This window comes from Podarcis pityusensis, assembly GCF_964106645.2.
Source record: "Podarcis pityusensis genome assembly, chromosome: 3".
In the NCBI taxonomy this organism is placed as follows: Eukaryota; Metazoa; Chordata; class Lepidosauria; order Squamata; family Lacertidae; genus Podarcis; species Podarcis pityusensis.
In genome coordinates this window covers 69,453,817-69,478,605 of record NC_138026.1, presented here as the reverse complement: position 1 = coordinate 69,478,605, position 24,789 = coordinate 69,453,817, and the positions used below count along the sequence as shown (strand labels likewise).

Below are 24,789 nucleotides of genomic sequence, written 5' to 3'. Positions count from 1 at the left end.
CACCATCTGCAGGCGCGCTCGGTCTCCTGCGGCGGCGCCTCCGCCTCTTCCTTCCGCAGGTTCGCAGCGCTCCGAGCCGTCGAGGCGGGAGGAAGGCGCAGCTCGAGCGCGCGCGCGGCTCCGGCTGGCTGGCGGAGGGGAGGCGGGGTGAAGGGCAGGCGAGGCGAGACCTGTGGCGCTTGCCCGCGCAGCGGCGCGTCAGCCATATTGCAGCAGCAGCAGCAGCAGCCGGGGAGGGGCAGCAGCGACGCCCACACGCCCAGAGGACCAAGAGCGCAGCCCGAGCGGACGCCCAGTACCAGCCGCAGCAGCCGCCTTGCCTGGTCGGAGCCACACGGACCTGCCGCGGCGAGGTAAGGACCCCCAGACGAAACCCCGCCCCACCCTCGACGGTCCTCACAGGAGCCGGGGGTTGGAGGGGGTTACCGGGAAGGAAACTTGGCGGCGAGCAAGTGGCGCGAAGTTGCTTTTGTGGCGCTGCAGCCGAGGCTTGGGCAACAGGTGGGGCGGCGGGGGATTAGCGCCCGGCTCTTCTTCCGAGAGAGGAGTTGGCGCACTTATTTCGCGCTTCTCGAAGCGGCGCGTTTGCATTCTGCCCCAAAAGCCTCGTTAAGTTTTTCTCCTCCCGCCGCTTTCCAGAGACTCTTTGCGCTTCTTGAAAGCTGAACCGGAAAGTGCTGCTTTTCTGTTCCGCCTCGTTTGAGCCGCCCTGCCTTGCATAGCCCGGCCCGAGTCAGCCTCGTGGGAGAAGTAAGGCCCCCCCCCCCCCACTAGTTCAGCGCCTCTTACGGCCAAGGAAGTGGGAAAAGGATTTGCCGCTTAAATCCCCCCCCTCCCTTGGGAATGCCCGCAACAGGATTATTACTCACATCCTCTGGAAACCGGCCTATTTCGACTCGGGTCTTGATTTTTTTGGATCTGGGGGTATTAAAGGGGTGACCGAGGCAGCGATCCGAAGCTCGCTTTCCTGAGAGTCGGCCCCATTGAATCCCACGGGATTTACTTCTGAGTAGAGGTGGCTGGGATTGCGCTGTTAGGCAGCTTGTTCTTACTTGTCCCGGGGTTGGAGAAAGGGTGGGTCCCTTCCCTGAGCCAGGGATGAAATATTTGGGGGGGGGGGACAGGTAAGCGATCACAATAAGCAGTGCACGCAGACCATTTGAATGGCAAACTTAGGGGGGGGCTCCCTCGAATATCTCATTGGCGTTGGCTTCTATGCCATGCACGCAGGTGGGGGTGTGGGAGCGAGTTCTGCTTCCCGTAAACGGGAGTGAATACGAAACTCCGTTGGCGGCAACTCATTCCGGAGTGATTAATGCAAGTACAAAAAGCAGGGCTACTGATAATACGCGGGCCGGTTCTTCCTCAGCCTTTCGTTTGAAGAGGGGAGGAAGCTGAAGCAGTTCCTGTCTGTGGGTGAAAGACTGCATGTTACATCAGACCTACATTTTGAGCTACCGGGAAACTCCTCTTGCCCTGCCCCGTTTCGAGGCAAAATGAAGCCTTGACTCTGCAAGGTTGTTCCCCGCCAGCTTCAGCCCTTTATTCAATGTGGGACTCGGTAGAATCGTTGCCTGCAACTTGCTTGCTTCAGAGCAGTCTTAATGCGGGAAGGGAGGGGGGCGGGGAGGTCCCTGATCTTTATTTAAAAGGGCTGTATAGCTAGTGAATTACTGCTACGAGGTCTTTAAAGCAGAGAGACTTTGAACGCAGACCGTTTCCCTTTAAGGCTTAAAGTTTTAAGTCAAGGGGTTTAGTTGATTCCGTGTTGCTTGGATACTTGTTCTGTAAGAGACCACTGTTCGGAAAAACTTGAAATATGATTAACCCTCCACACACGCACACACATGCATGTCCTTGAACATTTTTGAAATTGTGGTTGTTCCTATGGGTGTGGCTGAGCAAATGACCTTCTCTCCTTGCAATCAGACTCCTCTTTCGCTGGGTGAGGTTGCTGGCTTTATGTTTTTTTCTATAGGGGTTGGCGTAACTAAGTAATTATTGGTCATGAGTGAATCATCCTTGCTTACTTAACCTGCTTAAAGCTGCAATCCTATGCACATTTTTATGGGAGTGTGTCCAACTGAGCACACAGAGTTACACCTGAGTAGGCTTAAGTAGAACTTCTCTATTGAACTTCTCTCCCCACACCGTAGTTTAACTTTAGTGTGTTATTTATTTGGATTCTTTGCGCAGATCTTGTAGAAGAAAGGAGGAATACCCTTAGGCTGCTGCATGAATATTTGCTTTTGGACCAACAGGAACACTTCAAGAACCGAAAATGCCAAAACCAGTAAGTGCTTCCACAGAACCTTACACTGTTCATTCATTAGTGCTCCATTTAATTGTTTTTCTTAGGACAAGAATTGTAGAAGTTATAGAATTGTAGAGTTGGAAGGGATCCTGAGGATCATCTAGTCCAACCCCCTGCAATGCAGGACTATGCAGTTGCGCATATGGGCATTGAATCTGCAACCTTGCCATCATCTTAAAGAAACTATACTTTGAAAATTTATAGCACAGCTGTCCCTAAATCGGGGGAGGGGGGGAAGGAAGGGGTGCTAAGCTGTGACCCTCCAGATATCTCCCATGATCCCTGACTGGCTGAAGCTGTTGGGAGTTGAAATACAGTAACATTTGTCCAAATTCAAATAACATTTTCTTTCTGTAAAAAAGGTGGCATAAATTATCCTTATACATTCTAATGAAATTATTATAAAAGTAAAAAATTCTTATCTCTATTATAAAAAACCCAATTACCTGATTGAGGCTACATGGGATTTGCCTCTGAGTAGCCATGTATAGGATTGCGTTGTAAAAAAAGAACAAACAGCAGGAACTTGTTTTTTTCATATCCCACAGAAGGTAGGAGTTGTGTTTACATAAGCACATTGGTCCATACTGATGCTTTTATGAGTCTGCCATGTTTTATATGTTTATTCTCTAACTTTTATACTCTCTGGCTTGAAAGTTAATTGAATCTAAATTTAAGTTTGTTATACTTCCCACCCCCACTGCGTAATCATATTCAGCAGAATCCTAAACATGTTTATACAGAAGTAAGCACTGTTCAATAGGGCTTACTTCATAATTGCACTTAGGTTTGCATTTCAGTAACAAAACTTCAAGCAACTAATACTATCTGTATTGGGGCTTAACATCTCCTCTAGCTGTGGCCCCTTTTTGACCTTGCACTGTGTGATCACACTGAGAGTGACTTTTCCTGAATTACTTTTCACACCAAGTCACAGGTTGCATGGAGACAAAGAATTTGCTTCTCCTGCAGAATTCGTATCTAAGGAGCAGTTTAATAATGAACTTGGATTTCAGAGGAATGGCAGAGTTCATTAGCTTGATAAAGGGTGTTTTCTTCAAGAAAGAAACTAAAGTGTTAATTCAGCCTGCGTAAATGGGTTATAAAATGACTCAGTTACTTTACCTAGAGATTAACTGTACACATTGGATGTTCATAAGTTCAGTTAAAACTCCATGGATGCCATGTGAGTTCTTTGCCATGGCTGTGGGGAGCTGGTTTGTGTGGCGGGGGTGTCTTGCAAATTGCCACACTCAAGCTTAAGTTCTGGCTAGCTACCTAAAGACTTGGTAGTGCTGTAGAACTCTTGCACTGTGTGCCAAATCTGCAAAAATTCTTGACACTCTTTTCTCCTTTGACCTCATAACTGTTGTGGCAAGAGGTTATGAATAGAGCAGGGTCGTTTTTTCATTCTGAGGGCCTTTTTCTTTTATGGACAGTTTTCCAGGGAGTTGCATGCCATTGGTGGGCATGGCCAGAGCAGCCCACGTGTCTCTTGTACCATAGGCTACATTCCAACTACACAAAAGTCAGAGGTTTCCATGCACACATCTCTCTATCCAGGCAAGCAAGAGGCATTCTCACAGTTCAAGGATACATTCCAGCCATGTAAAAGCACTCAAGGAGGGTGTGTAACTGGCATAGTGATGGATTGGCCGGGGGAAAGCCCTGGGGGTCAGATAGAGTGGCCTGGAGTGCAGCATTTGACCCCCAGGCCTGAAATTCCCCACTCATGGCTTATTAGTTCTTCAGCCATTTATTTCAGCTTCCCACAGGGGGGAAGTTGTGGCTGAAAAGCTGTTTGTGCTACTGTTAAGCAAAGGAGCTTTTCTCTGTCCTGGAGATCAATCCTGTGCACACTTAAGTTAGGTGTAAGTTCCGTTAAACTTGGTGGGACTTAATTGTAAGTAATGTTTAGGATCAAGCTGCTATAGCAGAGATATGTTGGTCTAAGATGATTTGATTTTGCAGAAAACATTGTGAAACACTTCCCTTCTTCAAGGAAGCTTTTGCCATTACTGCTGCTAGTCTAAATCAAGGGCATTTGTCACTACGTATGTGTGAGGAAACAAACAGAATCAGTCCCCTCAAGAAATTAGGACGAACTCCCAAGTCATTGAAGTCTGACAGGGCTTAGTGAAAAAGAGGGTTTGTAATTTTTCAAATATTATTTATTATTTAAAATGTTTTTAAACAACTCAACATCCTTACAGATCCCAAGGCAGCATACAAAGGGCATGGCTGACTAGCCATACCAAAATAAAATGCAGTAATACAAAAACCACAATCAAATGAAACAATACATGTCCCAGTCCTTTGTTGCTGCCAAAATGCTGAGGAGATCCATTTTCTTGATTTGAACGCTTTGATAAAGAGCCAGCAATATATAAATCACTGTCATCTTTTAGACCATTAGGAGGGTGGGTTAAAATGGCAGGATGAGTTTTTGTGAAAACCTGCTTCTACTGTAGATGGATGGATTTCCCCCCCAAGCTGCTGTATTGTTCCACAGGTGTGGCAAGTTGGAGTGATGTGGATAGAAATGGCTAAAGCTTTGACTTGAGAAAAGGGAGATAAATATGTTTGCCAATTGCTGATAACTTTGTTTCCACCCTTAGAAACTGAAATGTTTACTTCACTATGTGTGTGACAGCTAGGTCTCTGTTCAAGGCAAGCTACTCTTTTTGTCCACATTTCTATTAAAAAGTTGTGACTAGAGATGTAAGAGAAATTAGCTCTGGATTTTTACGTGAATACTTCAGAAGGGTAGCTTTCTTACCTTTGAAACAATCCTCAATAACTGTTCCCAATTTAGAGATGAAGGAACTAAAACTTGAGTGTGAGCTGCCCATGGCTATCCAGTTAACTCAGGGCTTTGCATTGGTGTGTTCTCATCATGATTCTGATGAGCAGCTAACCTGTTGCCCTCCAAGGGTTGTTGGACTCCAGCCAGCATGCTCAGTGGTCAGGCATGATGGAAGTTGTACTCCAACAACATGGAGGGCCATAGGCTAACCAGGCCTGCCATACAGGTTTGTGAAGAAGGTGTGAGGTCACTGCCAGAAACATGTAATAGGAATAGGTCATTGCCTGGAACTTGTAATGGGAACAGAATGTTTATAAGTCTGCCATAAGCACAAAATACCTTTCTTGGATTAATATTGGATTCATTATTCCTACTGATACTTTCCAAGACCTTAACTTCAAGGGTATCCATGCCACCTACTTTTCCTCCTTCCTCCCTCCATACTTTTCCATTCTCCCACTCCACCCTACACCTGGATGTTATTGTAGTGATGATGGAAGTCCACTTCCTATGTAATCTGAGGCTTTCTACCATTTTCAGTCCAGCTGGATAGAGCAGTTAGGTGAATTAGAAACTCAAGTTCTTTGAGAATGCCATACCTCAACATGACCTCCTGGGCTCTGGTTAGTTACGCAGAAACATTTCTGTAGGTTGAGGAAAAGTTCCTTCATCTAATCATCTAAAGCTGCTTACAACTGTGTTCTTAATTGTGCCTGAGCTTGGCCTGTCAGCTGACAAGTGGAGCAACAGCTAGTAGAGGTGAACTTGTTCTTCCTTCTCTTGCAGTCAACAAATGTCTTGAGAGCTAAAATTCTGACCTGGTCTGCAAGGTAAATGGGGAAAGCCAGCTATCACCTTTCCAGTAATTTCTGAGCTGTGTGGTGCTGCTGGGGATTTACAGGCATGGATCTGTGATGGTTCCTACCAGTGCAGTGTGTACACAGCTTTCTACATAATCAGCAGTTAAGTAGCTCTTTGACTGATACAGTTATTAGGAAAGGAGAAAAATCACCATGGGGGATTACCTAGCTTAAAGTTATTGCGAATCCACCCGTTTCAAAAGAGCAAAGTTTAGTTTCGGAATTCTCCCCTCTCTTTGCTCCAGCTCTACCCTCTGCAATTGCTAATACCACTGAAGAGAGATGCATATTTGTTTACAGGCTCACAGCTGGAAATAAGGTTGCCTTTGCAGAACTGAAGCTGCCCAGAATTCTTTACAGGCATTTGGGCGTTCAAAGATTCCTTCCCTTGGAGAATGGGACTATCTCTATAACATACGCTTGGGAACCTTTGGTCCTCCAGATGTTGCTGTAAAACTCCCATAATTCCTGGCTATTGCGTATGCTAGTCTGAGCTGGAGCTGGCAGGTGTTGTAGGTCCAGCAACATTTGGCAGACTACAGGCTCCCCAAGTTTGCCACAGAGAAGCAGAAGCTGTGGGTGAAACCCACCTTTATCCCAGCTTCAGTTCTATGAAGTTCACTGCCGTTTTCAGTTTAAAGATGAGGAAACATAGGCAAGTCACTCTGCCAGCCTAAGGCTGTGACCCTAAACACTAGGAATTAAGCCCAGTAGAACATGGGGGCTTATTTCCAAGCAGTGTTATGGGCTGAAAATCTCTCATAAGTTCATTAGTAACAATGGATAGATGCCAACTGTAAATAATACCATATTAGGCAAGCTTGGACGTTTCACCTTTTTTTTTTTTTTTTAAGCTTGTTGTTAGGAGCTGGAGTCAGGTGTAGGTCAGCAATAAAAAAAAACAAAAAACCCCACTGTGTCAGTGAAGTTAACTCCTTATTCAAAGAAACCAAAAAAGCGCAGGCCTAGTGATTCCAGCCATGGGCGTAGCCAGGATTTATAGGGGGGGGGTGAACCTCAGTTACTTAAGTATTTTTCTTGATTTACCTTGGCTATGCCCATGATCCCAGCAACTCTTCCCCGTAGGTCTTTCCCCAATGAGGCAGTTGTGAGAACTGAAGTCTGCCCCCCCCCCCCCTTCCCACAGCTGCTTACAATCTCAGCAAATACAAGTAGATACTCTGGGATAAATTAGACTGAACTGATATGAATGACTGTTGTTTTTTTTAAAGGATAATCTAGCAAATAAAAATTGGTGCTGCAATAAGGAACGAAAAGTTAAAGCCCATATCAAACATGAGGATATCTTTTCCCATGATAATCAGCTTCTGTAAACCACTATGGTATTTTTTTTAATGGAAAACAGTTTAGGCATAAATACTCTCACCAAGGTTCCAATCTGCACTGGGCCCGTTACACCTTCTGTATAAAAAAATTATTCCCACAACTGTCCATTTCATGAATGGCTTCATATCTGGTATGGTGCCTAGACATTCTTGTGTAAGACCGTCATTTAAGACCTGTCTGAAAATACCAAGTGCTAAAATAAAATTGTACACTGATTCACAGGGCAGAGCTTGTTGAAAGGCAGGTTAAACTTTAATTCAAAGCAAATGCATTGGAGTAAAGAAAATATTAAGGTACAAATACTAATTTGAGACAGGCTCTAGAGATCTTTACATTTGCCTATGTAGGAGGATATCTTTACACAGGCTAGGCAGAGCCTAATTAATTAGTTTCTACTTGCATGTACAATATGTCCTGCTTTTCCAGCAATAGCAAAAAGTGTGTACATCGAACACATGGATAAAATTATATATATATTGCCCTGTTCCTTAAGGGGGTTGACTGTACTGTTATGTTTGTGAGAGCAGGAGGTACTGTTGAATTGGGCATATGGTGGAACAGTTTTTCTCTGCGTATTAGCCAGAAGGATGTAATTACTAGCCTATTTCCAGTGCCTGCCATCAAGTGATTGCTGCTTTCTTTTCATTCACCGCATAAAGTCTATACGCTTTCTTTGTATTTTAGAACGCTTCCTAAATAAAGCTTAAGCATCCATTCTTAGCATAATCATCTCCTTTTATTAATGAACTACCAATCTGCATACAGCTGTTGCAACAAAGAAATCTGATTAGGGAGGGGTTTGGTACAGTCGACTGCTGCTTTTCTCTGTGTTTGGCCACGTACAAAGAGTTTGTTTAGTCTCTTATAGTATGTGTGGCGCAAAGGCACATGAATCATTTGTCACCCAAAACTGGACTGTACTGTCCTAATCTGTGTAGATATAAACATTTACCATTTTACAAAATAATTCAGCTAGCTTCATCAGAAGTTTCTTCTACATTGAAAATCAATTCACATTAATTTAATAAGCTCTATGGCCTTGGGGGAATATTAATATTTTGCATAAGTAAAAAGTCATGACTTTAGTCCCAAATCTTGGATGTTAACCACAGGCAAAAAGTATCTCTTAGAAAATCCCGTGATGGTTTCATATATTTGACCATGATACATACCACCAGGTGCTACATGCCCTGGTGACATATGTATGTAAGCAAAGATTTCTCCCAAAGATGATGAAGCATCATAAGCTAGAATGAGAGTTCTTCAGTCCAGGTGAAAGATAGTTAAAAGGAGGTTTATAATTTAAAAAAAAAAACACCCGCTAACGGTGCCTCAGTCTTATATGAACTTTAGTTTATTGGCTCTCATCCAGTCCACTACTGAGACAAGGCAACTGTCCAGCACATCCACTGCCACTCCTGCAGATATAAAGGAGAAGCAGAGCTGTGTGTCATCAGCATATTGCTGACAACATACTCCAAATCTCCAGATGACCCCACTCAGTGGTTTTATATAGATATTAAATAGCATGGGGAATAAAATTGAACTCTGAGGAACCCCACGTTGAAGGCTCCATGGGGCCGAAGAGCACTCTCCAAGCATCACCCCCCCCCCGAAGCAGATTATTCTTTTTGTAGACACCAAAAAGCATTTGATAATGTGGAGAAGCAGCATTTTAATGGTTTCTTGAACCTTTTAAAACTAGCTATTTTAGATGTTGGAATCTGTTTTCAGTAAGGGTCTTTTCAACAATCAGGTGTTTTTTCTGGTTTTTGTTATACAGAAGGGCATGTCAAAGTTACGACTCCTGTTATTATTTGTGCTTTCATTAGAGCCTTTGCCAATTGATACCAGGAAGAACAAGTTGACATTGTTATCCCTAGTGTGTCTGTGTTACCCGATCCTAAAGCTGATGGGGTTGAGGTGCAAATAAGTTCCAAAATATAAATTACAGTAAGGTTGTGGGAAATTCTGACTGGAAAAAGAGTAAGCGAATTAGTTTATTGCTTAGAAGGATAGCAGCTATTTATTGTGTAAAATACTTTTTCTTATTTATGAAAATTGCCATTCAGGTTAATCTTTCTATCTTGGAAATGTATCTGAAATTGTGGTTTTTTAAAAATTTAGATAGGCAAATATGTCTCAACAGCTACTCTAGGAGGTTCTTTATCAAGTTAATAGAGGAGCCTAGGAGTTCTTTATATTTAAATGTACCATCAAGCAGTTGAACTTACTTCAGTGTATGACTGGTTTCATCCATTTGAAAAGCAGAACATGGTTTATTTTTTTTTTAATGACTCGACTTGTTTGCTTTTGTTTCAAAAATGGTTATGGCCTATGATGTGTTAAACCTGGATTCTATTATTGCCTTATTTACATTAGCGTTAACTTAGATCATGTTTAAGACTATTATTTACTTCTGTGCTATTAAAAAAACCAAGTCACAGAAGTTCTACAAAATCTTTGCAAACATTACAACATGGAAGCACATATTTAATTTTCCTGTACCAGGAGTAATGTAGAACTTGACTGAGGTTGGGGGCATTCAACAGAACTCCAGATACCCAGTAAAGGAGTGTGTGTTGGCTATAGGTAGCAGTGGTGAGATATCGGGCCAGAATCTCTTTCTTAGCAGTGCTTCTCAAGCCATTCTTAGAAACCCTGAGTGCTTCTTCCAGTCAGCACAGTTAAAGGAAGCAGTGAAAAACAATGAAATAACATTGGATAATACCCTTCCTACATCCCCCTCCAAAGCACTGTCATTGGAAGTAAAAAGGATAAGCATTCCTTGGTTGGAAGCTACAATTTTTGTCACCAAAGTGCATGCGGTCTCACACTTTCTTCCTGCCTACCATTTCCTTTTATAGAGAACTGGGGAAGAGTATCTATTTTTAATGATTTTCTGTGTCCCTCCGAAGCAGCCTTTCCGAACATGGTGCCTTCCAGACATCTGGCCTGCAACAGCCATCAGTCCTAAGCAGCATGGTTCATGGTCAGGGACGATGAGAGTTGTAATTAAAAACATTTGGAGAGCACCACATTGTAGAAGTGTCCCTTGAAACTTCAGGAGCGGCCTGGTTCACTTCAGACTGCTCTGGACGAGGTCTGAATCTCTGGATGTTGGTTTTGTCCAAACTGAATACCCCTAGTTATTCCTGTTCCGGTCATTAACTACTGCAAGAGGAAGATTGAGGCTAGAGCACGAAAAAACTGATCGTATGGTTGTATAGTAATTATTGTATTGCTAATAGGAGCTAATAAGGGTGACTGTTGCATTGTGGACAAGCAATGTCTGTAAGAGAGTTTTCTCCATACGCAGAAGCCATTGTGAAGTGTTGTGTTGAGAATTGGTGACATGTGTTCGGTCTTGTAGCCATTATGCCCAGGAATAATACTGTGGTATTTATGATGAGGCTTGTAAGCTTTCTCCTGGGGTTCCCAGTTATCTTTCTATTCCATTTTCAAGGGATATATGAAGGAGGTAATCACTGGTCTTCAGTTACAACTTTTCCCATCCTGCCTTGTTCTGGTCTAAAGGGTCTTTGTAAATAGGCCCTGTAAAGTTTAACCTTGGGATTTTTAGTTCCATTGAGAATGCTGAAAGTTATATTTATTTATCCACCACACTAGTGGTCACAAAGGGTTCCTTCTGTTAACCTCCAACACAGGTATGTGGAAATTTTGGCCCTCCAGATGTTGATGAACTACAACTGCCATCAATTCTAGACAGCATGACCAATGGACAGAGATGATGGGAGTTCAGCAAAATCTGTAGGGCCAACTGTTCTCTATGCCTACTCTATAGGAATCTGCTTTTGAAAACTGAGCAACCCTATCTATGGCAAAAAAACCCACACCTATCAAGGTACTGCATCATGCTTGCTTAAGACAGCTGAGTAGGTGATACTGTTTTGGAGTGCAGTAAATGAAACAACAATGACAAGCATCAGTATTCACCAATTCTGTTTCTTGCTCCTCCACTAGCTCCATTATTCCTCCTCCTAATAGCCAACTGTCCTTTAACCTGCTCTCAGAAGATGGTCCACATAATGTTCCTGACTTTGATGGATCTGGTGAAAGCCAACCTTTGGTGATTCTGAGATGCTTTTATATTATTATATTGTATATGCCTTTTTATTTATTAAATTTGTATACTACCCTTCATCTGAAGATCACAAGGTTGTTCACAATATAAAAATACAAAATGAGAACACAAAATACACAATAAAACAGAAAATCCCCCTCCCACAAATGCATTTAAAAAGCCATAGGATGTTAATCAGCTAAATGCCTGGTTGAAGAGAACCATTTTTGCCTGGAGTCTAAAGCTATGTAATGAAAGGACCAGGCCAGCCTTCTTGGGGGAGAGCATTCCACAAGTGGGGAGCTACCACAGAAAAGACCTGTTCTTGAGTTGCCACTCTCTAGACCAGTGTTTCCCAACTGGAGGCCATGACCCTCTGCCCCCCCCCCCCGGAATATTCCAAGGGGGGCACAGGTGAAAATTACGTAAATGGGGGGAGCCACAGCATGAGGCCAGGGGGCCATAGAGGGAAGTGAGAAGAAAAGATTTTTTAAAATATATACGTAAATCCTGATTGGCAGACTACCTGCTTAGCATGTCAGGAGGCAGCCCACCAGGGGGCGGCCTAGAGCTTCTTTTTGCCACATGCATTTTCTTGGAGCAGCCCGTATGTTTCCAGTGGGAGATGGCAACCACTGAGACTCCTATTTTGACCACTTCTTGTAGCTGCCCCCAGTGCTGGACCAGGTGGCCGCCTGGGCCTGACTCCACAAGGCAGGTGCAATCCACCCCGGCACCTAGCAGATCAGGGTCTTTGGATGTTGCAGAGGGCCATCAGCCTTGCTCTGCGTGGGGGGGGGGGGCGAAATCCACCCCATCACCTATCCGAGCAGGGTTGTTTGCTGCTGCTGGCTTGCATCTAGTAAATAACTGTCTGCTCGGAAGAAAGCTGCACTGAGTTCAGTGGGCCTTACTCCCAGGTAAAGGTGTGTGGGGCTATAGTGTTTTTTCTAGGCAGCCAGGGCTCCTTCGGATGACAAGATCTTTTTGCATCAGGTCAGTGAGGGCCGCTTGTTTTTAAAATTCTCCCATATATGCAGTACTCCCTCTGCGCCTTTTGCAGACCCTTCACGTGTCCCTGTTTTCCAGGGACCAATCCCGGATTTACAGAAGTTGTCCCAGTTTCTGATTTGATCCCAGAATGTCCCACTTTTTCTTAGGACATCTCTATTTTCACCAGAGAAATGTTGGAGAGTATGGAATTATCCAACCCCCACAAGCCATCTGAAGGCTGCCCTGAATAGGGAAGTTTTTATAATGTTAAATGTTGTATTATGCTTTTATATATCTTGGAAGACGCCCAGAGTGGCTGGGGCAACCCAGTCAGATGGGCGGGATATAAATAGTAAAATTATTATTATGGAATAGGATGTCCTTATTTTCATCAAGAGAAATGTTGGAGGGCATGCCTTTGGACTGTTATCTGTAGGTTTCCCCCTCTGTGTCAAATCGCTGGGGTCAAATAAATGTTTACTTTTTATAATACATGGAAGACGGATCTCCTTCAGGAGGTTCTGGACTCTCCTTCCTTGGAGGTTTCTAAGCAGAGGCTGGACGGCCATCTGTCATGGATGCTTTGGCTGAGTTTCCTACGTTGCAGGGGGTTGCACTAGAAATAAGACCCTTCTAGCTCTATGATTTTATGTTTTTCTGCTTCAACAATATTTCATTATGTTCCTATCATTTTATGTAATTGTATTTTGTATAAATTATAAAAGTTAAAACATGTTCTGTTTACAAACAAAACAGTAGTTGCTAATCACATTATTAATGTAACATCTAGTTTGACCGTTTTAAAGCACATTTTGGATGTTCTGTATGTGTAGTGGGTTAATCTGTGCATTTATAACTAATTTCTGAGGTTGGAAACATTACTGTTGTACGTATGATTTCAGGTTTAACAGATAAAGGTTTTTTTATTACATAAAATGATGGAATAAAAAGTTCAGCTAAGGAGGATGTCTATACTTGGACTCTTAAGGAAATGCATAGGTCTTTTGAACTTTCCTTAGTGGTTTAGTTCAAATTTGCTTCATGTGGGTATTGGTTTTCTCCAGGAAGTGTAAACAATATATGGGAGTTGCAGCTTTTGTGCTCTGTAAGGAGTATAATTATGTGCATTCCTTAAGGAGAGGTTAGAAATAAATCTTATCAGACCTGATTATGTGGGGGTTGGAAGGAGGTTTGCTTAATTGAAACGCCTTTAAGATTTATATTGAGAAATGGTTTGCTAAAGCCTTTGGAATTTGTTAAATCCAGTCACTATACATTTCATGGATATCCTGGGATACACAGAGAGACCATATTGCTTAAAAATAGCCTTTGTTAAATTGTGGGGAAGTGGGTGTGTGCTTGGAATGAGGATTGGAAAAACCCAAACATTCTTTAACACGTCTCCATTCTTGGTTTATCACACTAAAGATTAGATATTGAGAATGCATAATTTGCATGTATTCCTATAATACATTCTTTTTAATTTAGAATGCTCAGAATAAGGGTTCTGACCACAACTTTCTGATGCTTGAGAGTAATGAAAAACCAGTATGATTTATTTCCTAGTGTTAATCTACAGAGATATAGAACAGGACAAATGCTTGATTAACCCATTGTGCCATATTGTCTGGCATCCACTAACAGCAGATTAGAACATTTATAGAGAGCAAGCTTATGAATGGATGTTGGCCACCATCTCTAAATGGAGCATTCATGTTCAGATATACTATAGCTCTAAGATCCAAATACTAGGTACAAACAAGGGGTGGCCTTTACCTTTATACCCTCTTTGTGAGTTCTGTGTTGAAACATTAGGTTGGCCATTATGGAAAACAGAATTCTTGACTAAGTGGGCTTTGACATTATACAGTAGTGATCATATTAACTTCTGATCCACTGGGGTCTTCTTATCTTGGATTGCAGAAACATAGGTTTCTCATGAACAGCATTAGCTATACAGAAATGTCACTTGTCATCATGCTATGTCCACAAACCACTCTCTGCTCATTTTCTGCTTCAGCCATGCTCTTTTAAAAGAGGCAACATAACCGTACAGGGAGAATAATTAGCATGCTTTTACCTCTTTAAAAACCCAGAATAACTCCAACTCTTAATATACCAGGGAGACCTGTGTTGTAATTTAAAAGCCTTCCCTTAATGTGGTCAATTCCTTGCCCTAATTCTAAAGGGATGTTAATTAAGATGTCAGGCTTCATACTAATAGTAGCCCTGGCTTAGCATAACACTATGCACTGGAAGAATGAACACTAAAATGTCATTTTACTTAAACTAAAAAGCTCAGTCAAAGCCAGGAGCTGCAAAGCAAGTAGAACACTCAGGATAATGTCTGGCAAATTACCTTGATGGACCAGCGTCTTGAAATGTTTGTAGCACTTAGGCGTTTAAACACTATGGTGATTTTATTTTTTAAAATTGTTTACTAGCGCATAGCATCTTGAAACAGTATACACTTCAAATCCTGAACCACAGTTCTGAAATCTGTTACACAAATCACAGTGTACACTGGCTGTTTTCCTATCCATTACTTTAATTTCTCTTCTAGGTCAATGTTCGAGTTACCACTATGGATGCAGAGTTGGAGTTTGCCATCCAGCCTAACACAACAGGCAAACAGCTGTTTGACCAGGTCAGTATATAGTGTGTAAGTTTTCATCAAAGTTTTCTGCAGGGAGGATGGATCACCTGAGACTTTCTCCTTTGATCAAGGAACCATTCACTGGGTGACATGTTGCAGATCTGCCTCTGTACAAATCAGCAATAGAAGCTGGTGTTCCTTTAAAAATCTTAAGTTTGCATGTGCCTGAAATCCTTAAGGAGAGGTAAAGGGATTTTCCACCTACTCTTCTGGACATAAAGAAAAGGGAGAAAACCCCAGCACTCTGGGTCTGTCAAGTAAAGTTGTTAGATCAAAATTTAATCAGTAAAGGAATATAGCAAAAAGTACTGTGTGTTCTGTGACCTTGCTGCGATTTAGAAAAAAAGGAAATCTAGAGTCTTCATTGAAGCTATATTGCTCAGGGGTGAGGGGAAAGCCATTCACTTCCAAAATGGGTAGGAAAAATTGTGTCAAGATTGTTTATTTGCTACACACACAACTTTGTAATGTAACAGTACTCAGTGAATAAAAGTTTTTAGATTAATTGGCTGCTAATAAATTATTTCTAGGGTTCAAGTACAGGTTCTGTTATATTGAATCAACATGAGTAATTGTAGAAGTGTGTATTAATCATACTTAAACTGCTCAGCACCTGTCACTGCTGTGGGATTACCAAATGGGGAGAAGAAAATACCCTGTATTAAAGGGGATGTGGTAATGACTTAATGGAGCACATCCCAAAGAATATTGGAAAGGCTTTAATATGGTCAATCTGTATACTTTGGAAATGGGCTTCCATTTTGTCATTTCTACTTAGTAAAGGTCACCACAGAATTTGCAACAGGAAAGCTATGCTATTCTGCTTTACTAGTTCCTTAAGGTTTATAAGATACGCTGTGTCTTTAAGGGATTTGTCTGTTATTGGTGGCTGTTGTAAGAAAAATAAAAGACAATTGGGAATGATCAATAGAGTGTAAACATTTGTAGATATGATAGTCCACTCACCTTGTTACAGTGATTGAATTCAGGTGTGGGTAATATTCCACCTGCATCCAGTTTGCCATTTATATTGATATCCTCAGGCAGAGAGGCAATGACTGCAAGGCATTTGACCTATGCACATGTGGGCCTTTGGGTTAGAGACTATAATGAACTGTGTAGTACAGCAGAGGGTCTGTATATTTCTATTATTGTGAAGTCAGAGAAAATTGTACAGTGCTACAAAGAATAAAATCCAGTTTTCCTCTTAATATATATTGCAAATTCCTATTTTATTTTTTACAACCAAGGAGGAAAAGCAATATTGCACCATCCATAGCTGTATATTAACTACAGTAGAGTTTTAACTATTTTTTGAAGTTGTGAATAGGGAGAGAGAGTTTTGTTAATAAATAACAAATATAAGAGGTTAGCAGTCACTTTTCTGCCAGCAATTTAACTCTTTCACAAGGTTTATGTAAGAATATAGGATTTGAGAATTTAGCAAGTTTTCCTTATGTAGAAAGGAAAGGCAGCATGTTGTGGGGTGTCAGTTCTGTGCATTTTATGAGGGAAATAACGTTGGAGGCTGTCAGTGCCACCATTTCTCTCTGTCTAGGCTAGGAAGCTGAGCAGGTAGTGCCAGCAGCCTGCTTAATGCCGAGAAGTGCAAGGCAGAATTGTTTACAGGAATGGCAGATCGATAGTGGAATAGCCCTTCTGGGTCAGAGGAAGGTTCATCAGTTCCCACATTCTGTTTCCCAGGGATGTAGAGCATGTGGCACATTGAGCGTCCTCACCTCAGGACCTGACATTTGAATGTAAATTGCTTCCATACAACTGAGATTCCTTTTAAGAGCTAGTTTATTTAAAAGTAAACTATCAGGAATTGCCTTATCTAGTGTGGTAATTAATTCCATGTTAGGTTTCGGATGGGAGAAAAAAACTTTATTTTGTCTGACCTGAACCTACTGCGAATCAGTGCCTTTGGATTTCTGTGTTTGTGTGTGTGTATGAGAGAGACAGAGAGAGAGAGAGAGAGAGAGAGAGAGAGAGAGAGAGATTTTCTACCTCATGCTTCCCCACCCACATAGTTGTCTCTTTTCTAAACAAACAAACAAAGCCCCAATGTTTTAATAAGGGAAATGTCCTAAGGCCTTGCCAGTGACCCAACTGCAGCCCTGTAGCCACACAACCCTGACCCTGCATTTAAAAATAAGGTATTCTAGAACAGATGCCTGTGGAGGCCTGACAAGACTTCTCTCTGTAGAAATGATGCAACATCTCTCAGTTGCCAATATGTACAACCAGAACATAGTCGCTTTCCCTCCATAAAAGGGTCTCTTTCTTGGCTTTTTCCTTCCACACCATCACTGTGCCTTACGTAGGTATTTTCAGGATTTGGGTAGTATCACTCTGTTTCTGCTGTTAGTAACATCAGTAAGCCTGGAAACCTTGCCCGCCCCCCTAAAGATGTTGGGAACAGCAGAGTGAGGATGAAGATATATGAACAGGCCTCAATTCCCAAACAAAGTGTAATAAATGGAAAAAAGATTAAGTACCACTGCCCTAAAGGGGGCAGATCTCTGAGGAAGTTGTCCTACAAGTGTTTGCCCCTTTGATCTGTATTCATAACGAAGTTTATGCTGTCGGTTCATCCAGTGTGTTTAAAGCAATTATAGTGTTCATTAAATAATTTATCAGATCTGAAAAGAGCCAGACAACTCATGGTCCAGAAAGTCTCGCTAATTATGCTCAAACTGTACTGGAGAATAGATTTAAACACAGCCCTGCAGAACATAAATTAACTTAAATTGGTACATTACTGAGGCTAAATACTGCAGTTTCCCTTGGTTGCAAAACTAGTTCTGAATGCATGAGACTCTCCTAGAATATATAATTCCAAGTGTTCATTTTATCTCTGGCACTGCTTTAGAGTGTGTGTTTTCTCCCACATTCAGTGCTTTTTATTGGCTTTGGAGATTGTATTGATAGGGATTCACATTGCCATCCTTTATTTCCTTGCCAGAAATATTTTTTGCAAATTCCATTTGTTGCTTCCTTTAAAATGTTTTAAGTATCAGAGTTGTGAAGCAACAAATCTGCACTATACTTTGCAAATCTGAGTGGCATTCCTCTCCCACTATGTGTTCTGTACTCTTAATCTCAAGATTTTCCATAGCACGTAGTAAAGATTTGAAACTTTTCCAGGTGAAATATGGAATGCTGAGAGAATTATGTGATAGAATTGTAATTAAACAGTGGTGCAAAATTTTTGTGTTACTTCACCTAATTCTTGGGCATATTTTTGGGAGTGAGGCATTTTATTTTGTTTTGACACTTGGTTTAAAATAGTATTTGCATTTCAACTATTTCAGTAAGCAAACTGAGGTTACATGAGGCTGGAAATTTTACTTAATTCCAAAATGTCAAAACAATTCATTCTCTCTGATGCATTTCCAGACAGTAAAAGCATAGTCTTGAGAGCTGGTCTTGTCTTTAAATAGGGCATCTTACTTTTATCTTTTTGTAAGCTCTTCCTTGATTTCCATTTTGTCTCCCATTACTTGTCATTGATTTAATCTGTTAGATTATCTGTCACTAATAATCTAATGCAGTTGAAGGAGACAATCCCCACAGAGTGTTAATTAAAGGCAAATGGCATAAATATGTCAATTGGCTATCAGGGCAACTAGTAGATCACAGTAAGAGTAAATCACTGCAGAAGGAATGCCATTTTAACACATGGCTAGCTTTATGCTACTTTTAATCACTGTTACTATTTTATTATTGAAAATCACCCTGAAAAGATATATTTATAAAAATATGTGTGTGGTATAGAAAATTATTAATGGGGAAGTCTTTGACACCTTAAAGCATCTTCCACCCCACAAAGCAGATGCTGCTACTTCATTCGTTTTTGAAAATTTGTAGTATTGTAGTTTTCTTTTTTTAAAAAATCTTATGGGATTGCTTTTGACAGGAGAGCAATTACAGTTTTGCATGAGCTAATAGTTGTTACACTTGGCCGCTCATCTTGTTTAAATTACAATATCAGAATTAATTACAGGAAGCTTTTACAGCTTTCAAGCAGCTTTGCAGTTTTTATTAAGGAAGGATCACATTTCAGAGATACAGCTCCTCCTAGCTGAGCCTTCTTTCTCTATCTGGGTCTCTTTGAACCCTGAGACTCTTTTTAAGAGACGCATCTAGTTATGCTATTACTGATGAGACTGCACCAAGCAGCTCTTAAATTTTGGAGTGCTTAAAAAAAAGAAAGAGCTGTAAATACCTATTGGTTTCATTGTCTGTTTTGCACACTGATTAATCTGACCTCTGATAATAGGAGGCAGCAGGCAACTGATCAGCATGTCCTTTGTTCAGCCTTTCAAACCAGCATTTTTACACGGAAAAAACCTTACCAAGCATTTGCCACGTTCTCCTCTCAGCCTTTTGTTTCTTCCCTGTATTGAATGGGATCAAATTCCATGGGATCAAGTAGTCCTGGCAAAGCTGGCTTTTAGAGGGTCTTGAAATTTGCATCTTTTTCAGAGGGGTGGAGTTGGCAGTCCACATATTCAGGCTTATGTGCTATGGCAAGTGTCTTAGAAAACATAGGTGTTTGACCTTTTTATTTTAACTCTTCTGGCCTCCCTTCTTCTCTTCTTTTAGGTGGTCAAGACGATAGGCTTACGTGAAGTCTGGTACTTTGGTCTTCAGTATGTGGATAACAAAGGATTCCCAACCTGGCTGAAGCTTGACAAAAAGGTAAATGAAATGAACTGAAATGGAAAATACAGCCACAGCTGTGCACTAGCCACCTTAGCTGCATCTCTGCATTACTTTATTATACAAGAAGGGCACACAGATAATATTGAGTGTGAACTTGCTCAATATTAGTCTGCAATGGGACTTACAGTACCATGAGACATTTGGTTGGGCCTGGCAGACACTAGGGAGCCATCTACATCAGGAGTTCAATCCAGTAAGCCCAGCAATTGCTGTGGTGACTTTCAGAGGTTAAAATGCTTAGTATGGGAAACTCCATTTAAGAAAAAAGAGATTCAGTGTTAAAACTATTCAGTCCTCTGGTGACTAACGGCCTGGCAAGCAAGAGTTCTTGCTTAATTTCTGAATACTGACTGTTTGTACATAGTCTAGTCTCAGCTTGTCTGTTGCCTACTCCAAATAGCTGGCTATTGTGTTTATTTCAATTAGCGGAACTTCTCGGTATACATTGCTTAATCTCTGCAGGACTAGTTGCCAAATTGCCTGGAATAAATTGTTCTCGCAGATTAGTGAATTACCATGTGGAGACTAGTATAGACCTATTCCTTGTTCTAAAGCCTTCAGGATTTTTAAATAAAACAAGCCATGTGTGTGTTCCTGTGTTGTCATAGCTTTCTCTTTTCCAGCTTACGGTTGCTATTATGGCTGATGCTTTGGTGAAAAACATGATAGCATTGTACTGCAGTTCTGTTCTGTCTGAGATAATTTATTCCTCTTGCCATCCTAGCAAACATTCAGCATGAGCTGTACATAATATTGATATACCTTAGGAATGCTGATGCACTAGTAATTTGGTCTGGCATTGTATAATGAGCAAAGTGGCTGAAAGCATGCACTCATTACTTCATCACACATCTAAGCATCTATTTATTTAATAAATTATGCTCCGTTTTTTCACCATGCATCTCAAAGCTGCTTAAGAAAAGGCAAAACATACATCGTTGCATCCAGATAGTTACTGTGAGGCTGCCCTTTGACTTAAATAAATGAAGAGCCCCGATCGAAAGTAGCACCAAAGAATGGAGTACAAAGTAGGATGTGAAGAGCAAAATCGCCTCTTGGCAAGTGGGAAGCCTTATGGTCACAGTGCTAAGGACAGTGTTCAACTGAATAATTGTGTGAGTAGAATGACACCTGCTTGTGCTACTGGACTCCACCACCACTGTCACCCCATGCCATCCTCAGTTATACTCCAAAGGGATAGGGGAAACCACAGAACAAATTTAGGAGGGGTGTGGAGTAAGGGGAGGAGTCCTGTTGTGCAAGCAGAAGTTTTTCGTCTCACACAAGGAGCTATTTAGAGTTTCTATGCAACTCTAAGGCTGACAACCAAAAGACTTAACTTTGAATAATGTGTTCAGAAATGTTAATAGTCAACAATAATTTGCTAACATTCAATTGTGTTTTGACATGCTGCTCATGTTTTGCTGCTGCTCCCTCCCCCCTCTCCATTTCAGGTCTCTGCTCAAGAGGTCAGGAAAGAGAACCCTCTGCAGTTCAAATTCCGTGCCAAGTTCTACCCTGAAGATGTATCTGAGGAGCTGATCCAGGACATCACACAGAAGCTGTTCTTCCTGCAGGTGAAAGAAGGAATCCTTAGTGATGAAATCTATTGCCCACCTGAAACTGCAGTCCTCCTTGGGTCTTACGCTGTGCAAGCCAAATATGGAGACTACAATAAAGAGCTGCACAAGCCTGGATACCTCAGTTCTGAACGCCTCATTCCCCAAAGGTGAGAACGTCTCATGGAGAACTTAGGGACAGGGCTTCTCTGGGGAATTTTAAGTGCATTCTTTAAAACTTAGACGTGCACAAGTTTAAACTAGAGCTTACAACTTTCTCACCTCATGGGTTTCCTTTTTGTTTGTTTTTTGTATATTTAGAGTAATGGACCAACATAAACTCTCTAGAGAACAGTGGGAAGAACGGATCCAGGTCTGGCATGCCGAACATGGTGGAATGCTCAAGTGAGTTATGGCACTGAAGGGGTCTGTCTGTTTTCTTGAGCCCACATTTTGCATTCCCATTCCTCACCAGCTCTTAGATGAAAGGTAACCCTGTAGCAAAGAACTTTAACAGGTTCTTTACATATATCTTGCTCTGGCCCGTCATCTTCTCTGCATTCCTGATACATAATTGTCCGTTGATGTATGTAGAAATTCCCGTGCTGGGCACAATGTGTGGGTGAAGCACAACATGATAGACTGGAATTTTTGAAATGCTCTTGAAAGTACACAGGTGGGGCTACATTCAATGAGTGTGTAAGCAAACACGTGTAGTGTTCAACAAGTGTAGTGTCTATGTACCTGTGCATACAATAGAGATGAGTTGTACAAATCAGCAACTGCACACTCCTCCACCCAAACACTTGCACGTGTGTACAGGTAGTTTGTATCTGTTCAGTGTAACTTCTGAACAAGCTTATAGGCAAAAGCTTTAGAGGATTAGCAAAGCTGGAAGTTTATTTATGGAAGTATTTCTATTGTACCATATCATAAAATATCAGGGCAGTGTACAAAAATAAAAAAGCCATTAAAAGCGATAGAAAAAATAATTGTGGCGAGTGGCTAGTTAAAAAGCTGTGAAGGCCTGTTGGCATAAAGATGTCTTCAAGGGATGCCTGGAAATCTAAAGGGAAGGATGGCAGCCCATCACGGCTGGAAGCATGGCATCCACAGCATGGCATCACCTCCTGTTACCCCAATGAGTGCATTTATTTTCCCACTGGCACAAAGGTTTTGCATCAGTCTTAAGAGAAACATCATCTAACATTTCCTACGTATGATTTCCTTGTCAACCAGAGAGAATGCCATGCTGGAATACCTGAAGATTGCCCAGGATCTGGAGATGTATGGAATCAACTACTTTGAAATCAAGAATAAGAAAGGGACTGATCTCTGGCTGGGAGTAGATGCACTTGGGCTGAACATTTATGAGAAGGACGACAAGTAAGCGGATGTTTTATTATTCCTTTGAGGTTGAAGAGCAGGCATTAGTGCCAGAGAATTCTCTCGTTATCTGTGCTTTGTATTTTTATGGCAGCCTTATCAAAGCAAGTCACCTTGGTGTGCTGAATGCGGTTGTGCTGGGAAACACGTGGCCCCAAAGTGACTTGCCTTTACTATCTCCAAACTGCGACCTGTTTTCCCCTTAACTCGTATACTAGCCCTTTAGAAGGGCAGGCAGGGGTCAAACGGAAGAATCCATTATATGGTGTAAAGGTAAGCCATATATCAGATCCTAATGATAGGGCTGGCAGAAACTTGGATCCAACTTCATCAAAACATTGTGCACAAGCAGAATTAATTGGGAGGAATTCAACATTGCACTTTGGCAATCATTCTGTCAGGGCAATCATTTTGGCTTGTCAGATGGAATGATTCCCCCTTCACCTTCTCCTGATCCCCCAGAGCCAAATTTGAGGGGTGGGGAGAAGGGGGAAAGCCCCATTGTGCAAATTAAGTTATTGCATTCATTAGTTGAATCCTGCCCATTATCTCTTAACTGATCGCTGGTAGGTGTCTACCAACATCTGAAGCAGACAGGACTCTAGGGCCATTCAGAGCCAATATACAATATATTCAAGTTGGAGAGAGCACTTTAACTCACTTTTGTTAGTGGCTGGCTCCAGCCGTGAGCCATTTGTGCGCACCTGTCCTTAGATGGCTAGGTTGGAGTCAAACTGGAAGCAAAATTAGGTTGTGTCCTCTGCCATACACAAATTTGTAGCTGATCCTCTTTCATTAGGTAGCTGTGAGATCTCTAGTTTTGGAAGAAGGGTGGGGAAACAGCAGACTGGTAATCAGGGAGCAAGAGAAGAAACTTAATGGGGACAAAAGGTAAAAGAAAACTAGTCCTATTCACGTGCAGCAGAGTTAAAGGATATGAGCTTGGAAGAATCTGAAATAAAGAACATACCTTTTTGCCAGTACTAACTTTGCTTTGTCCTCTCTGTTCAAGGTAAACCATAAGCCCATATAACTAGAGATGTTCAAGCAGTTTATGGAAATAGGATAGAATAGGTCTTCATGTTGATTTTAAACGAAATAGTCTTGGGATGTTAGAGTAGGAGAGAGATTTTTCTGAAATGCTAAGGTGCACCATCACCCAGAAAACAAGGAGTGTCACTCTAGGTATTGCATGAGTGAAACTACTTCTAGTTTTAGTGTTAGCCATAGTCATTCAAACAGGTTTTGCAAGCTATCGACGCTTCAGAAAGGAAACTTTGCCTCTGAAGGAAAATCAGGGGAGGGGCAAACATGCATAGCAAAGTAAGCGCTGGGACACCTGAAAATTAACTCATAACCTTCATGATATGAAGAGGCTGGAGCCCACCCTCTCTGTTTATGCAGTTAGATGTCTGTTTGCTTAAATGAATTGGAGCTGGGTTGCACATGAAGGGCTGTAGGTAGGAATGGCCGGATAGGAAAAAAGAGAAGGGGCCCCTGCACATTTTATTAGTTGTTTAGAGCAACCTTCTCCAACCTGGTGCACTTAACATATTTTGGACTACAACATTTGGAAGGCAACAAGTTGGGGGAAGTCTGGTGTAGAAAAGGAATTTCAGCAGGTTTAGCTTGCATAGCTTGTCATGCCTGTTGGAATTTCCTCTTCTACACAACTGTGTCTGAACCCAGTCGTCTTCTTTTTTTTTCTTTCCTTTTTTGCATCTGGCCACCTTAGCTGCAGGGCAGAATAGGGCAGAACCACACCTGTGGTTAATAGAGATTAACATATAAATATTAGTGCCACTGCTTTTCATAATGAAAACAAAATTATAGTTCTTCTGCACGTAATTATTGTGTTGGTGTTTTAAAGTGGCAGACAGAAGGGATTCATTAAATTTTAGTGTTACGGTTATAATTTTATAGATTGTCCTTCTAGAGATGGGATTGAACAGAGGGAGCATTTTGACACCTTTCATCATAAGAGATGTGCAATACACACATATAAAGTAAATGGGTATCAACATATTGAGTGGATTTTAATAGTTTGCTTTGC

The 24,789-nt window shown here is 41.6% G+C and overlaps 1 protein-coding gene across 1 annotated transcript in view; it reads left to right on the top strand.

Annotated features, from left to right (window-relative positions):
• Positions 1-215: 215 nt before the first annotated feature.
• The window catches only part of EZR (ezrin), a 35,970-nt gene continuing 11,396 nt past the window's right edge, over positions 216-24,789 (top strand). The window contains exons 1-7 of the mRNA XM_081000046.1: positions 216-353; positions 2,197-2,293; positions 14,968-15,051; positions 19,672-19,767; positions 21,246-21,520; positions 21,672-21,755; positions 22,590-22,736. Coding sequence (XP_080856172.1) covers positions 2,282-2,293; positions 14,968-15,051; positions 19,672-19,767; positions 21,246-21,520; positions 21,672-21,755; positions 22,590-22,736 — 698 coding nt within the window. The 5' untranslated portion in view covers positions 216-353; positions 2,197-2,281. The remainder of the gene's footprint in view (positions 354-2,196; positions 2,294-14,967; positions 15,052-19,671; positions 19,768-21,245; positions 21,521-21,671; positions 21,756-22,589; positions 22,737-24,789) is intronic.